Raw genomic sequence first — 17,680 nt, 5'->3', positions numbered from 1 at the left:
CAAAACTCTTCACAGAATATACTGTAAAGTGCACTGACGGTATATTTTGAGGGAGAAACATAGCAGCCAATTGTGCACAGCAGTGTCCCACAAACAGTCATGGATTGAGACCAAATTATTTTTTTTTTGAAGGAATTATTACACCCAGAAAAGCGATCTGCCAATTGACTAACAACTGCTTTCCTACTTACTGCTAGGTAAACAGAGGTGTGTGGAGTAAGGAAACTTGCCCAACATCTCACCTTTAGAAGGGAATAAATGTCCCTTCTATTTTCAAATAAAAATTGAAAATCTACAAAAAGCAGTGCTTGCTTTCAGGTTGAGCTCACCTCAATTCCACTCTGTTTAGTCAGTTTAACCGCAGTGTTATAGTAGCCACATCGCAGCAAGTGTTCCACCATCATACGGTCCATGCGTTTTTTCTTCCACATATTAACTGCTGCTGCTTGGTCACTGCTGTGTTCTTTCAAGTGTTCAATTCTACGTTTACACAATTTTGCGCTCTCATCTTCAGCTTGTATCGACTCAACTGCCTGCAAGAGAAAAACAAGACTATTTTTGCATCTGTAAACTAAACAGGTTGCAGTAATATGACAATTAATCCAATTCATTTATGCTCAGAAATATTAGAATCATACAGAATGTTGTTCAAATACATTTGGTAACAAAACATTGCTAACCCACCTGACCGCTCGCTCCTGGTCCCCGCGTGCGCACTATGGCTGCTTCTCTGACCCGAGTCCCCTCATCCCCTCTCTCCCTCCCCCCTCCTATCTCCCCCCAAACCCTCCCCCCTCTGCATCTCTCCCTCTCTGTCCTCCTCTCTCTCTCCGTCCCCTCGCCTTCTATAACCACTTAACCCTCCCACAACCTCCCTCTGTTCCAGCCCAGGAATCCTCCGCCGGGCTCATCGTGGCACTCGGCGTTGGCTGTCCAGCAGCCACTGCCCCATTCCCCACCATACTCGCCAGCCACCCCGGACACAGACCCGGGGAGCCAACCTCTCCTCCCTCATTCCCATCCCCCCCGGGACTACAGGAACTCTCTCCTCATCGGCCTTGCCGGCACCTCCCTCCACAAGCTGTAGGTCATTCAGAACTCTGCAGCTCATGTACTGTCCCGCACCAGGCTTCACAACCACATCACTCCCACCCTCGCTCGCCTCCACTGGCTCCCCATCCCCCAGAGGATCGAATTCAAGATCCTCATCCTCACCTACACGGCCATTCACGGCCTCGCTCCCTCCTACCTCTCCGACCTACTATCCCCCTACCTACCTGCCCGTACCCTCCGTTCCTCTGGCTCCGATCTGCTCCACATCTCCCGCCCCAACCGCCCTACCATCGGTGGTCGGGCCTTCAGCCTCTCAGCCCCGAGGCTCTGGAACTCCATCCCCCAGTGCCTTCGCCGCTTCCTCCCTTTCCTCCTTCAAAGCCGGTCTCAAGACGTTTCTCTTCAACCGAGCCTTCAGCTCCCCTCTTGACTCTCTACCCCCTCCTCGCTCCCTCCCTTCCCTCACCCTGACCATTTCCCCCTCCTCGCTCCCTCCCTTCCCTCACCCTGACCATTTCCCCCTCCTCGCTCCCTCCCTTCCCTCACCCTGACCATTTCCCCCCTGCTCGGGTCCCGACCCAACTGTCCAGCGCCTTGGGGTGTCCTCCCGACGTGAAAGGCGTTCTATAATTGCAATCTTGTTGTTGTATTATATTTTCTTTTGCTCAATTTGGAAACTACATTCTGTATGTTTAATACTGTGCTGACTAACATTTTAATTGTACTTGCTGCAAAAATTAGCAAAATAGTTTCAAGATTTCCATGCTTGACAAAACAAACAGGCCCCAAAACTCCATTTTTTTGCAGATAAAAAACAGACTAAACAGTCCTTAAATGATGGGCAAGACTGGGGGAGTTTCCTCTTTATTTGTATTGTATTCTTTGAATAACTAGGGTTTAGCTCCTCGTCTCTCAGACAGCGACTCCAAAAATATAGCACTCGCTGGAATGTCAGCTAAAGTTCTGTTGTGGATTCGAATAAAAAAACCTCCAGCATATAATAAAACTCACACACATCATATCTGGCAGGAACATGACATTTAATATGATTTACATAAAGTTCGAGTTGCACGTAAACTTGTGCAAGTCATATAAGATCCCATTTAATCAATAATCTACATTGCCATATGTAATTCAATGCAGCCAGTAAGTGCACATGCGTGGACTAGTCAAGATTACATTTCCCGCGATTCAATGCGATTTGATCCATTGCCGTATGCGCACTTATCGGCAAGCATTGGCATCGCGGGAATTTAAGTTCTTCTGCATATGCGTCGACAGATCAAGACTATGTTTCCTGCAATTCAATGCAGCCAGTCGCTAAGTGCTGCAACCAGTCAGGATGTCACTAGCCTCTATTCAATGCAGCCAGTAAGTGCGGGTGAAATGGAGGATAGGGGAGCAGGTTTACAAATTAGGATATGATTAATAAGACTAGTGCAAAGAAATCTAAATGGATTTGATAGGAAACTGAATGGACTCAGGTGCATGTACGACTTAAGACGATTAGATTATTTATAAGTATAAAACTTATGCAAATGTTACTGTATAAACTTCATATAGATTAGCCAGATAACTATAGACCAGTTTATCTGACAAATTGTAGTCAATTGCTTCAATCTAGTGAATTAGTGTTAATTCACAAATTAACACTAATTATACACTCCAAAACGACTCTGCATGAAGGGCACTATATAAATGCAAGTTGTTGTTGAAATGAACACTTGAAAATATATGGACCACTCAATTGTGACCACTCAAAAAGTATTTGTTAAAGGGCAGGTTGTGCTTAAATAATCAGTAAATGATTCTGATTCTACAACCTATGTATCAAATCTTAATAAAATATGCAGAAATACACAAATCCCTATAGAGTCGTAATAACTTATGAAGTAGGCTAGTTGTCAACATCATCTTGTGCCTGTAAAGGCCAAAGTCGCAGGGAGGGAAAATAAAGTAAAATTTAAAACATATCGAGCAAGGTAGAAAAAAGTGTTTTTATTAAAAAAAACTTCCTATTGAAATTAACCTTCCAATTAACTTTCAACTTCTTCCAAATCATTCATATCTGTTTTCTTACTTCAGTGCCTGTGCAATAAAAAAATATTTCCCTGTCCCAACAATGACGCAACCTAAAGTGATACATCACTGTATCACTTGGCGCTGCAGAAACACACTGAATCCTTCACTCCAAGAATTAAACGCGCTGCTTCAATCCTCTGTAAATGTTTATTTTATCTGACATTTAATTCTTAAAGTAACATTCTAATAATTAGAATGTTAATGACATTTCATTAACATTATAATTATTGTTATAATTATAATTAATTGGCACTTCCAAGAGAGAGGAGACTTCCCGAACATTCCAAGAAAGAATCCGAGAAACAGTCAATTAATTTAAATGTTAATCCTTAAACTGCAAATATAATTAACACAAAAGCTTTTTTGGGTACTCTGAAAATCAAATTGTATGAGAATTTTCTAAAGTACTATATTACACAAATTATAAATTGAAGATACATAGATCATATGTAATGAGAATGCAGGCATTACTCCTCATAATTTATGTATTGAATGCTCATTGATCCATTTTCAGTGCATGTTTTACACTAACAAAATCATTTCACCTTTTCTCCATACCATGTTAGTACCCGTGGGTACCAGTTCAAAGTTATACCTTTGTTTATACAATAGAAGTTAGCTGTTTTAAAAAGTTAAAAGCCAATTTGCGGAAAGCCATTTTGAGCATATAACAGAAAAAGGGGACTGCTCTTAAGCCAAACCTGAGCAAAAATTTCAGCTGCCCACCATATATTATATTCAGTAAGATGATCTTCAGAACAAAATAATTTATATATAAAGCACTTTTCACGTCAAAACGACATCTCAAAATGCTTAACACAACTGACTGTGAGCCCAAGCTGGTGGTGGTGGGGGAGGGATGGGGAGGATAGCCAAAAGTACTGTCAAGGAGATAGGTCTCATGGTCGGGAGGTGAAAGGAGAGAGGGAGAGGACAATGAATGGAAGTTGTATGGAACGGGTAGACATTTATCTCTAAGCAGGCAGACATCTGGGAAGTACAGGCAAAGAACTGCAAAATCAGCCATGGAGAATCTAAAGGATTCGTCCAGAATAGCAAATACAAGTGCTTTTTAGAGTATTCACGTGAAAAACACACCCTAGACATATTTAAAAGGTTTACTGCAAGATGGCTTGGTTATTGTGCCAGAATTTTGTAGCCAAATCTCAGCTTCCTCCATCCCACCCATCATTAAACAATTTCAAAAGCATGTACATGTGGAGGAGGAGGTGTATATGATACTCATGCATAAAGAGGGTAGGTCTTTTTAACAGATAAGTATATGCAGATGACCGTAGCAAGAATCTCAACTGTGGAAAAAACTCAGTGAAAATGTAATAAAGTGTTTTTTTGAATAAAAGGATCAGAAGTAATCCTTACAGAAAGCACATGTATACAGAATAAGAATTTTTCTTATTCTGACATACATACCTCACCACTAATTTCATATTTCTCAGTTAAATATCCAACCTAGCAATTCAAAGCAAAGACATAGCTATATGGTTGCAAATTACAACCCAACTTGTATATTCCCCATAATCACACAACAGAGTATTGATAGCTTTATCATCCAAGTCTGTTGTCAAATATTTTTCTTCCTTCTAAAGAACTAATTTTGTTTTTATAAAAACCAATCCCAAAGAGGGTGATTAACAGTCACCTCCTGCAGATTACAGTGTGCCCAACTGCAATTTCATCTGCTTTGACTGGATAATGCAAAGATAGATCACCCTGAGGATCACCTTTTTAGATTATTTGTCTGAATGTAAACCAATATTATGTTTAAACAGACAATGCATTTTAAATATTTTTAAATGCAGAACTTTTCCCAGCATGTCTGTATCACAAAGTTCTGCTTTAAATATCAAATGCAAACTGGTGAAGTATTAGAGCAAGAACTTATCTGAATAACATATTCACTCAGTTTTCATTTTGTTAATTCAATCAAAGGAAAAGCACCAGTTTTAATGCAGCAGGGAAGCAATAATAATCCATGCATTTGATACAGTGCTTTATCACATCATTAAGACATCTCAAAGAGCTTCACAGAATATACTGTAAAGTGAATTGACTGTATATTTTGTGGGCAAAACAATAAATTGCTGAAATTAGCTTGTCGCCAAGTATAAGCAATGCCTTTGTTTAAGGTCTCATTTTGAAAAAAACACAGCAATTTTACTTTGTACAAATCCTATTTACAGGCTTCATAAGATTTCAAAATAAAAACACTTCAAATAAAAATAATTTGTCAAAGCTAAAGCCAAACACTTTCAGTTACTTGTTAGGGTCATTAAAGGTTAGAACATCACTATATAATTCAGACCAAAGTTAGCACTCGGAAATGTGGCATTTCTCTTTCTATAAACCTACTACAGAAATGCACAGCTGCTGAATTCAAAATTGTACCCAGTTATGGATTCTGAGTTTCTCTAAACTCTTGACCAACAGTCCTCTAGATAAAATTGGTCCTTCACTCAGGGCTGTTTGTGAGACATTACTGTGTGCAAATCTGCTGCCAAATTCACCTACAAATACAATCACGACACTTTACAATAATTCCCTGTGAAACACTTGGCAGAGATGTTTCAAAATTATGGAAGGATTGCAAGGATTTACTATGGTTCATTAGAAAATGTACTGTATAATGTGATACAAAAATATATATTATATAGTACTTATCACACCTGGAGGACATTGTTGGAGATGGCAACATCCCAGTCGTCTGTCCACAGGTGGATGCAAAGATCCTATTATATTATTTAGAGGTATTTTTGCCTGGGGTGGGGGGGTTAATCAATAATGCTCTGGGTAAAATTGTTCATTCACCTGGTGACTGTTGGTGAGACTGAAGCTGAAAGTGATTCAGTGAAGAAAGATGAATATATATTTCCCATATTTCCCAAATACTTGTTAAAAGAACCCAAGGGGAAGTGAGAAGAATTTTTTTCACACAGCAAGTTTCTGAAATGCATTGCCTGAAAGGGTAGTGGAAGCCGATTTGCATGCATAGTGCTCCTCTAACCACTGCGAGTAGTTTTTAAAAACTGTTGAAGAGCTGGTTGAGTGACTGATTCTGTAACATTGAAAACTGTCCTTAAAAGTTCTTGAGCAGCCTAAAAGCTTTATTGAGTAGACCTGAATTGATTTACACCATGCTGGTGTGAATCGATGCCTTGGACAAACACACGCCCCTTCACAGTTGACAACTGGATTCCAGCCTAAATCACTGTGAAAGGCATGTCTTGGTTCCAAGTTATTTTTAAAACTGTTTTCTTTCAGGGATTTGCTGCCATTTTCTTCTCATAAAAGGTGCAGTATAAACTGTGTCAGACCAAAAAAACTTGTTTGTGTTTTATCATTTAGCAAAGTTTGATTTTGCATTTGTTATATTTTCAAATAAAATACTAACTTTACAGTAATATAAATGCAGGAACAAAACATTTCCTAAACTCACTTTCAGACCATTATTCATAAAAGGAACATCTTAAAAGGTTTCACGATGCAAACTCTCATAGATACAAATAACTTTACAACAACAAAATTACATTTGCATAGTGCCTTTCGTGTCAGGAGGACGTCCCAAGTTGCTGGACTATCAGTATTTCGGACCCGAGCTGGGGGTCCGGATCAGGGAGGGTGGAAGGCAGAGGGTGAAGGAAGGCATGGTTGAAGAGGAGGGTCTTCAGACGGGTCTTGAAGGAGGCAAGGGAAGGGTCGAGGCGGAGTGACTACAGGATGGAGTTCCAGAGGGTGGGGGCAGAGTGGCAGAAAGCCTGCCAATGATAGGGCAGGCGAAGCAGGGGTGTGAAGCAGGAGCCCCTGAGTGGAGAAAGTGGGCAGGGATTTAGTAGGTCGCAGATTTGGAGGGGAGCGAGGCCATGGAGGGCTTTCAAGGTGAGGAGCAGGATCTTGAACTGTAGCCTTTGTGTGATGGGAAGCCAGTGGAGTCAAGCGAGGATGGGGGTAATAGGATCACGGAGTCTGGTGCAGGAGGACACGGGCTGCAGAGTTTTAGATGATCAACTTTATACAGCAGTTAAGTGAAGTTTAATGTGCTGTAGTACAAGATACATTTAAATAGAGGATTTTTTTTTAGGGGAAGAGGCTACCTAACCATCTAATTAGCTAGCTAGTTAAGTAACTGTAATTCCTTATTTCCCCTCCATCTTTTCCTGCAACCAAGTTATTAATAATAGTAATAATGATCCTTCCATTTGATATTGCGCCTTATCACATTATCAAGACATCTCAAAAGCCTTCACCGAATATACCGTAACATGAATTGAATGTATATTTGGTGGTTAAAACGCAGCAGCCTGTGTCCCACAAACAGTCGTGGGTTGAGTGACCACATTTCTTTTTAAAGGGATTATCATCCACAGAAAGCGATCCGCCAATCGATTAACAACCGTGTTCCTGCTTACTGCTAGGTTAACAGACATGTGTGGAGTAAGAAAACTAGCCTAAGGTTTTATCCAGCCAAGGAATCGAACTTGGGTCTACTCGCTTACAAGGCAAGTGTTCTAACCACTACGGAACAGCACTCCACAGGAAATCACTCTAATTTGTAATCTGAAAGTCTCTATATTGATACTTTGAAGTTCAGGCAGCTATTTGCAAATGTGTGAGTCTTGACAATGATCCTGTCCACACTGCACATCTTCCTGCAGGAGTCACGAGATAGCAATCAGGAGTGGAAAGTCGAAGGGCGTTGTGGCCAGTCGAACCATTGCTACTTGCTGCCACAGCTGAGATAAGTTAACTCTACACAGGAAAAGGCAAATTCAAGTCTGTTTTAAAAAAAAGTTCAATGATTTATTCGCAAGATGAATAATCTGTCCAATAACCTAAACTAAGTGCAGCTGTGCTGCTGAAATATCCAGCTGGCAACACTGAATTTATATAAGCAGAGGAATTTTCCTTCTGAGTCCTGTGAACAGGTTTTCCCCCAAAACATAGTTGGAATACCTACAATACCAATACAAGACAGTAGGGCCCAATGCTTCATAGACGTCCTCCTGACACGAAAGGCAGTATTAATATTTTCACAAAGCTGCAAATTAGATGCAGTTTTACTGTAGCTTGCACCACAAGGGAGAGAAGTTCATCACATATGCAAATCAAACAAGAACAATGCACGAGTTAGCAGCTTCCTGCACCGTTGGCAAATTTTCTGTCACTTTACTATTGACTCTGATCCCATTCTCCTGCTCCCTATCCACATCCTTTAATATTCTTCTTTTTCAATATCTCATTTCCGATTTAAAATATTGATGAATTCTTGCCTTAACTACAATTTGTGGTAGATTTCCAAATTCTAACCAACTCTCTATCCAAAGGTTTATTTTTCTGACCTCCTATTGACTAGGCTCTGTGGTTATCTTAAATTTGTCTCCTCTTATTACTGGCTCCCCACTGGTGGAAGGAATCTAATACTTTTTTGGTCAAAGCAGAATTTAATTTTGACATTAAATTGTCATGTAGTTCTTCAACTTCAAGCCAATTATGAACAATAACATACTTACTAAGTGATTTTTTACAGAGTGAGCTAAATGACTAATATTTCATCAGAATTCCTGTTGTACAGAAAGATGTTTTTTTTTAAAAAGGTAACATTTGTATTTTATTACCCCACCCCCCCAATTGTGCTAGAGCGATCCAAGAATATTGTTTGATGATTACAAAATGATTTCTGCCTGCTGAAGGCTGGTAATTTCCAACCAGGGAGATATAAGAAACTAAGAGTAAAGAGGATATTACAAAATACTAATGCCAGGTCAGAAGATGTTGTATATTTGCCTAAGAAATGATTTACGTTGCAAAGAAATAAACACAAACATACACAAAAAAAATGAGGAATGATACTTTGGTGCACTATCACTCACGGGTTGCATTTTGAAACAGACAGAACAAAAAATCTATGTGGATCAAAATTGTGATTAATGAGTGGCCAATGCAAAAACTGCCATTACCACCACCTAAACTGACAGTACTTGTTTCACCAAAATTCCAATCTGACAGAAAAAAATACAGGAAATATTCAAAATAGCTGAAGCATACAACAATGAATTAATCTTTAGAATCCAGTGGACAGGTTAGCCCATTTAGTGCACTCAAGTTGTCAATACCATGGATGAGATATATTAATGTTAACCTGGTCATATCTATGAAGCATGAAAAGGATAGAAGGAAGTCAGACTGATCAGAAATAAATGTTTAAGTTACAAAAATAATGTTTTAAGTGTGTATGATTAATATTACAGTAATGAAGGTACTCTTGTAAGGCAACAATTTTAATGTTATAGCTTGCAGGATGAAGTTTTGGAAAATGGCATTCCCTGACGCTGCTGTCAGCCTATGGATTAAGGTGTACCTGTTTAGAAAATATCTATTTTAGGTACAAAAAGTTTGTATTTCTTCAGAACAGGCAATTTAATGCTTGTTAATATACAAATATCAGAATTTTGTAAAAAATGATTAGACTGCATCTGTAATCCATTGCATTTAGCACTCTACTACGTATAGCAACGATAACACTAACAATTTCCATTTACTTAACACCCTCGACTCGCTTAGGGTCTTGGAGCACTCAAGTGGAACAAATTGCACAATCATAATAATCACAAATCAATTAAAAAATGCAATCATAATAAGGACCTGTGCATTTCATTGTTTTTATTTAAAACAAAGTTTATGTTTCAGGTGAGTCACAGAATCAGGATCTTTTTCAAACCGCTTGATCTAATAATTAGATTCTGATTAACATTAACCTTTTAATTCTGCACAAATTCAGGATACGAATGTCCTGGGGACAACTCTCTACTCATCTGGGAATGCACTAAACTTGATCTGGGAATGAGTTTTATTCCCTGCTAGTTGATAAATCCGAGTCATCAGTTTGCCATTGATATAATTTCTGGCACTGAATGATTGGATAGTATGTGCTTAGCATTTTCCCATTTTAGGTACACACCACCAAGCTCTAAATTTACTATCCAGGGCAGAATAGTTCACATTCACCCACCATAGTAAGTACATTTATCACATGGATAATCTCATCCAACATAATAATAATAATCCTTGCATTTGATATAGTACCTTGTCACGTGATAAGAACATCCCAAAGCGCTTCACAGGATTTACTGTGAAATGGAGTAACTGTGTATTTGCAGGCAAGCATGTTTAAAAAGGATTACCAACAAATACACTGGTATTACAACGTGGTGTTTTGGGTCCATAAAATTGAACCGTGCATTACAATTGAAATAAAAAAAAGGATTCAGATCCCACTTCCGAGTCATCAGGTCACTATTGATATGACTTTTGACGGTAACTGGCAAGATTCGTGCACATGCCTGTTAGGAGTGAAAGCATACCACCTCTGGTCCACTACCCACACTATAACAAGTCACATTATAATGGGGTCGGACTAGCATTATTGTAAAAAGAAAGTACTGGTGTCATTTTTGGGTGCATTTACTTGGAAGCATTACTGAGCCTTGCAGCATAAGGAAGCTGCATCAAAAGGCTTTATTCCAAAGAATGGCATAACAAGCATTGCTTCAACTGAAACGATTAAAAAATTCACAGAACATAACAATTTAGTGAAACTCACAGAAGTCTTAATCAGTCGGGAGTATAACATTTAATATGACTTGCACAAAGTATGAATTACAAGCAAACTTGTCATATAAGTCATATAAAATCCAATTTAATCATTAATCTATTATATAATTACAACATTTGATAAAGCGCTTTATCACGTCTTCGAGACGTCTCAAAGTGCTTCACAGAATATACTGCAAAGTGAATTGACTGTATATTTTGTGGGTGAAATCTCCACTGTGCATGCATACTTCCATGCAGTGGTAAGTGCGCATGCGTCCACATGTCAGACTATTTCCCGCGATTCAATGCAACTGGTAGCATTACGAATTAGGAGACAATTTGCTTTATAAAATACAATTCGTGCAAAAAAATCTTAGGTAGGAAACTGAATGGGACTCTGGTGCATACGACAGGCGATAATACGATTTATAAAGATAAGACTTGAGCAAGTTTTATTAAATTAATTAGGTTGTCTCTGCTACTTGAGATTTTCAAGTCAAAGCCCAAGAAGATACGATTGTCCCAGCAGGACAAGTAGCACAACGTTTGCCAGTCAGCAAACACACATTCTGCAGTCCCAAAGCTTTGACTCTCGCCAACCTGTGCAGATACTCTCCAGGGTTAGGTGAGCAGGATGCGTCCCACCAAGGAGTGTGCATCTCAAAGGAATCGGAAAGGCAGGCACTAGTAACTGCTCTCACCAGTGAATAGTTTTCCAGTTATTGTGATATGAAGATTACCTCAAAGTGAACCCGGATATATTTACTGTCTACAACAAGTAACTAATGGCAGATTTGGTGAATAATAATCAGTGAAACAAACTAAAACAAAACAAAGATAAGCAAAAGTATTTTTAAAAAGTTAACATGCAGTACTTACATTACAAAGCATTTAATATTATAAATTAAGACTGACAATATTGTGAAACAGATTGTTCCAGGGTCATTTGATGTTTGTTACGAACCATAACATAGAACATGTATTGTACCTTTCTCTTTAAGGCGCTGAGTTTCTCCACCACTCCATCCAGCAAGGTCACTACAGAATCCACAGCTGGGCAGTTGCTCAAGGTTTTCTCTAGTTCTGCAACTACCATGGTCACATGACTTGTTTCTCGGTCAATATTTTTCTGAGCGGCTCGAAAGCGCTTGTTCAAAGTTTCATAAGGTACCTACAAACAAAGGTTAAAATTGTTTGGTTGCAAAATGCTGAAACAATCAATGATATTATTTGGATTCATATTTCTTTGGTTAAAAATGGTTCTCTCACTGAAAAACTGAATCTTTAAATGAAAGAATGTTTTTGTATTTTCACATAGGAAAATAAATCACTGACTATTTGTTTGGGAAGAGAAAGGCTGACTTTCTGAAATGTCAACAATTTCCAGAAAAACACTGACTCATCAATGATGTAACTAAAATGTTCTAATCCAACAGTTTATTTACAACAGTGAATGTCCAGCCAGGCTGCAAGAAAAAGCATCATATAGCAACTTGTCAATATTTGATTCAGACTAAAATAACCCATAAGCATGTTGCAGAGGAGAATAGATTTTAAAAGTCAACCTTTTCTAACACATTACTGTACTATTTAATCACAAACCACCTCAGGGGAGGGGGAGAGGAGAATACAAACCCGAAACATTGCTGCTTTGTTTAGACAAACCAATTAATTTAATAGGAATCTGACTCCCATTGCAGTGTAGGCCGCAGCATAAAATAGCAGAACATTAAATAGTAGTGTTTACGAAATAAGATACTCTCATTTGGTTTTATACTTCTGTAATGGGTCCCAACTTTACACGAATCATAGAAAGTTGACAACACAAAAAGAGGCCATTCTGCCCATCGCAGCTGCCCCACTGAAGCCTGTTACTGTCTTCCCATTCCCCTACTTTCTCTCCTCCCCCAATGTTCTTTTGAGCTTCTTCTCAGTATAATGACAGTCTGAACATTTTTGTTTACAATTTCCGGGTCGCTCACAAGGACCACAGTTGCTCTCAGTTTGCCGAACCTCACAAAGGGGGGAAAAAAAAACCTGACAAGTGAATGTGACATTTTGTATTGAACATTAATCGCAAGCAGCACCGTGGCATTCTCGCCATCCTCCCCCTCCCGAACAGCCACACACAGAATACATCGATTACCGTTTTACATAAAAGAGAGAAAACCAACCACCGCGCGGTTTGGTTTCACCTTGAATTCGGCACTGGGTGGGGGCGGTGACACAAACGATTTGCCTCGGAAAAATAGCTGCAAAAGAGGTTGAAACGGCCTCTTTTTTTTTTCCCCCCTCCCCTCAGTCAGCGACTAAAAAAGGTCGTGTTTTCACTCAAAAATAGCAGCCCTTCTTTCTGCTCAGAAAATGGGTGAAGCAGCCGAGGATGGGGGTGGGGGGTGGGGGGGGGGAGGGGGGGACACGGACAGGCGCGGCGGCCTCGGGGTTCACCAACAGCCGTACCTTCAGAGTGGGTATTCCTGCACCTTTAACGCCATCGAGAGCTGAGCAGCGGACTCCTGCACCGCCATCTTATCTCAACTATCAATACTCCGAGGCAACATGGGTAGACCAGACCGGACGTGAGGGCGACAGACAGACAAGACAGACAGAGACGGAGGGAGAGAGAGAGAGGGAGAGAGGAAGAGGATGTTTGCGAGAGTGAGAAAAAAAGCGTGAGAGAAAATCAGAGAAAAAAAGGGGGTGTGTGAGAGAGAGAGAGAGAGAGGAGAGGGAGTGTTAGTGAAAAAAAATGAGAGAGAAAGGGAGAATGTGTGTGTGTGTGTGTGTGTCAGAGAGGAGGGGAATCGGATGGGGTTTATTCAAAGGCAAAAAGTTTGTCCCCGTTCGTCAATCAACTTCGTCGAAGTCAAACCGACTTTTTTTTAAAAAATACGAAAACCGAGTGGAGCGCGAGACGACAGTTCATCTTCTTCTTCTTCCTCCTCTTCCTCCTCCCCCCCGGGCGCGGAGAAAGAAACGAGTTAATTTAACAGAAAGTTTACGGGGCCAGAGTTTCGTGTGTGTGTGTGTATATATATATATAATATGTATATAAAAGTAATGATTTCCTCTGCTGTGGCTCCGCTTTCCCCCTTCGTTTTGCTGGTCAGCCTGACGTCACGGGGGAGAGCGCAGCACAACACACCTGACGTGAAGCTGCCGTCATCCTCGCCCCCTCCCCCTCGCTCTCCCAAACAGCCAATCACCCGCGCGCACTGCTGATAGACGTATACACTGACCAACCCAACCTGCTTAGTAGAGCGGAAGTTCCACCCTTCAACTCCCCCCTCCCACCCCCGGGCCGCGTGGAGCCACGGGACAATAAGACAATAGGCTCTTCGTCCCGCCCATGCGCCGCCCTCAATATTGATCGATGTACATTCTGACCAATCGGAAGATTCAGCGCAGCAAATGCCCCCACTCTCGCCCCCGCCCCCGCCCCGCCCCCGCCTGGGATTTTGATCGACGTGTGAACAGATGCTGTAGGTATTTCTCAGTGATGACCAGGACAGATAATGACAAGTTCAGCCTCGTGTGAGGGGACTGTGTTTCCCCACAAACAGCAGCCACGATGGAACACCAGGACATAAACCAAGAGCACATTGCTGTGCGCACCAGCAGATTGCCATCAGCTTCCTGGTGGGGTTTTTGCAATAATCCAGAGATGTTTTGTCAACTCTATAATTGACCAGACCGGCTGCAGCTGCTGCAGACATTAAGCCAAAGCACCGTGATACCGTATAGATAAAGCATAGCTGTTGAATGTCCCACTGTGAGCTGTACACCAATGAGAATCCCCTATACAGTCAATTCACTTTACAGTGTGTTCTGTGAAGCGCTTTGGGACGTCCTCCCGACGTGAAAAGCGCTATATCAAATGCAAGGATTATTATTATTATTATTGTGGCTGCCAACACTGCAGCTCCCAGAACTGGACCTGCCATTAGACTGTAGGTCCTAAAGGTAACCTTCAGAGCTCTGTGCTCTTCCAGGGAACGCCCCAAAGTTCTTCCACATAACGTAAAACATGGCAGATGCAAAGACGTGGAACTCAATGTTGAACGGGTACATATAATGGGAACTGTTGTAGAAAATAGCGCAGGCATTTCTATTGCAGCTGCAATTTGATCCAGTGTCACCTACAAAGAAATGGAATGAAGCATTAACTTGAAATTGGGCCCCGAGATTACTTGGTAACAAAAGTCTACTTACTGTTGGCATCCTTAAAATATCATTGTAAATTCCTGTTTATTTTTGGTAGGCACTTTGTAATAACCCTTCAAGTCCCTATTCAAATGTATTTTCAAGTCATTTTGCAATTGCATTGCAATTTTTGTTACCAAAATGAGTGCCTTATCACATCAAAACATCCTTCATAAATGTAAATTATATTCAATCATGAAACGTCTGAAAGCACTTCACAGGTAATTGCTGTCAAGCGTAGTGACTGTTTTTTTCACAAGCAAACATGTCCGTCATTTACAGCAGCAAGATCCCAAAGACTGGCATGGGAAAAATAGCTAATCTACGTGGGATAGCTAGTTTAAAACACAACAGCAAGCAGTTTTGGGTCCAACATTTTCACAAAATCAGGGCAGGGAAGAGGGGGAGTTTACCTAATGAGCTAATCCACTGGGATATTTCCAGGAGCAGAATATCTGCCAATGTAATAATAATCACCCTTCTAATTACGACACTGAAAATCACATTCTCTCCATATTTCTATTTTTCTTTGATTCTTCATACAAAGACACCCACTCATTAAAAGAACATCTACTTTATTCACTCTATGGTTGTCTGGGACATTGCTTTGCGTAAAATTGTCTCCTACAAAACAGTGACTTTACAGTATATTCTGCAAAGCGCTTTGGGATGTCCTCCCGACATTAAAGTTGCTAGACCATTTGTAAGGATTAATATTATCTATTAGTTAGGATTAACATACTTTATTCCCAATTGAATCTCCAAATTTTTGGTCGTTGGAAGACATCTATCATGAAATGGTTAAGGCTTATGTTGAGGCAATGGAAAAGATCCCAAAATGATGCCCAGATCCCGCTACTATCGAAGCCTGTTCTCACCTAAAAACAGAAATACCTCCTGAGCTGGCACGCACCTTTCAATGAAAAAGTAGACAGTATACATTGCATTATAGCATCCTGTGAAAGGTATAATGCCTTTCACATAAAGCATGTCTCGAAATGTTGAGGATGTAATGGTGAGCACCAATAATAATAAAAATAATCCCTGCGTTTGATTTAACATGTATAATGTCAAATTGTAGAAAAAGTGTTTTACAGTAATTAAGTGCAGTGACTGCGTATTTGTAGGCAAACTCAGCAGCCAATATGTGCACAAACCATGTCTGACAAAGAGCCAGGTGGTGAATGACCAATTTTGATTAAAGCAATTAAAGCACAATCAAATAGTTATGTCAGATACATAATTTTTATGCCATGGTTCACTTGATGGAATGAATTGTTCTCATCTCCTATTATTATTCTCGCCACCTCTCTTCCTATTTTCAGGTCTCAGCTGAAGACCTTTCTTTTTGACTGCGCCTTTGGTCACCTTCTTCACCTGAGATTGGGCCCGAACCACTATTTCATCTCCCTCAACTCCTATATCCCTCTCCCACTGCCTCCAAACGTACCACCATCTCCTACCACCCTGGAAGAAGATCTCCCCGCAATCCCTCTCGATGCCCTGGAGTCCTCTGAACTCCTCACTCCAGCTCACCTCCTGCACCAACCATCCTCTGCATTTATCTCCTCCACAGCACCCTCTCCACCACACTCGACACCCTTGCCCCTATCGCCTCCCGAACTGCTCCTATTCCCGATCCTCACCCTGGTTCACCAGTAAAGATCAATGCTGATTTATAGCTGACAAGTGTTTGTGCAAGCCATTTTTAAGAAAATTGTCTTTGGGTCGAGATCAGCTTACCTGCTTTACAGTCAACGTCAGCTCATCTCATCAAAAACAGCACTTTGAAATTGTTGACATTGTTGACTTCCCTAACTACCTTAAAGACCCTTCTCTTCGATCATATCTACAGTCATTTCCCCTCTTCCCTCGATTGGGCTACTAACTATGCAAACCTTTCTCCAAAACACTCCAAGGTGCTATCCTGCATGAAGGCTATTATATAAATGCAAGTAATTGTTTTGAATGGGTTTGAGCTTGCCAGGCTGTGATCGGCTGCACCAATTACCGATTGCTAGATGGTTCTACGGACGATGTGAATGTAACTGATTTGGGCGGGAAAACAAAAACTAAATGACAATAATTATTTCAATACTTGTCCACCAGAATTTCAACCAATAGACTGGAAACAAGTAAATGTGGATGTTTTATTCAGAGTTGTAAACGTTACATCTGTCAACTATAGACACATTTGTCTGATCTTAATAAATGGAAAACGCATTAAAACGCACTGGAAGATTATCTGTATGAAAATAGCCCAATAAATGACAGTATGATAGGAGGATAAACCCTGTCACTACCTTTTATGGTCATTGATGATCAACCTATGTTAAGGGAGCTAACAAGGGCTGGTTTTAACTTTTGTGATAATTGAGCACCAGCTCGCACGGATAATTGAGCACCAGTATAAAGCTGGGGGCTTGGGCATATCTGCAGAAGGTTGATGTGGAGCTCCCGTGCTAAAATCAACCTTTTTTTTTTTGGTGTGTGACCCAAATCCTCCTACAGCCATGAGAACTTGGAGTCCAGATGATTTTATTACTTGAGTTCTTTAGGAAACTGCTTAATATTGGGTTTGGAAGACTAAAGGATAGATACTTTGGTAAGTAAACAAACATATTTTCCTTCTGTTCAAAAAATAGTCCCTTCCTGGATTGTTTCTAAATCGCACCCTACCGAAGCTACACAGTGCTAGGGTAGGCTCGTATAAAGCATCCACGGGAGAATAGGA

The 17,680-nt window shown here is 40.4% G+C and overlaps 1 protein-coding gene across 2 annotated transcripts in view; it reads right to left on the bottom strand.

Moving 5' to 3' along the window:
- Window positions 1–13,931, bottom strand: part of maea (macrophage erythroblast attacher, E3 ubiquitin ligase) — a 38,061-nt gene extending 24,130 nt beyond the window's left edge. The window contains exons 1-3 of one of the 2 annotated variants that reach the window (XM_042343281.1): window positions 13,889–13,931; window positions 11,732–11,914; window positions 330–533 (exon numbers count right to left, since the gene is read on the bottom strand). In XM_042343281.1, coding sequence (XP_042199215.1) covers window positions 330–533; window positions 11,732–11,914; window positions 13,889–13,909 — 408 coding nt within the window. In that variant the 5' untranslated portion in view covers window positions 13,910–13,931. Of the gene's footprint in view, window positions 1–329; window positions 534–11,731; window positions 11,915–12,830; window positions 12,861–13,888 lie in introns of those variants that run through there. The other variant, XM_042343285.1, reaches the window with a different exon arrangement.
- Window positions 13,932–17,680: the final 3,749 nt, after the last annotated feature.

Source organism: Callorhinchus milii, unplaced genomic scaffold (genome assembly GCF_018977255.1).
Source record: "Callorhinchus milii isolate IMCB2004 unplaced genomic scaffold, IMCB_Cmil_1.0 Scaffold1, whole genome shotgun sequence".
Taxonomy (NCBI): Eukaryota; Metazoa; Chordata; class Chondrichthyes; order Chimaeriformes; family Callorhinchidae; genus Callorhinchus; species Callorhinchus milii.
This window is presented reverse-complemented; position numbering and strand designations above follow the sequence as displayed.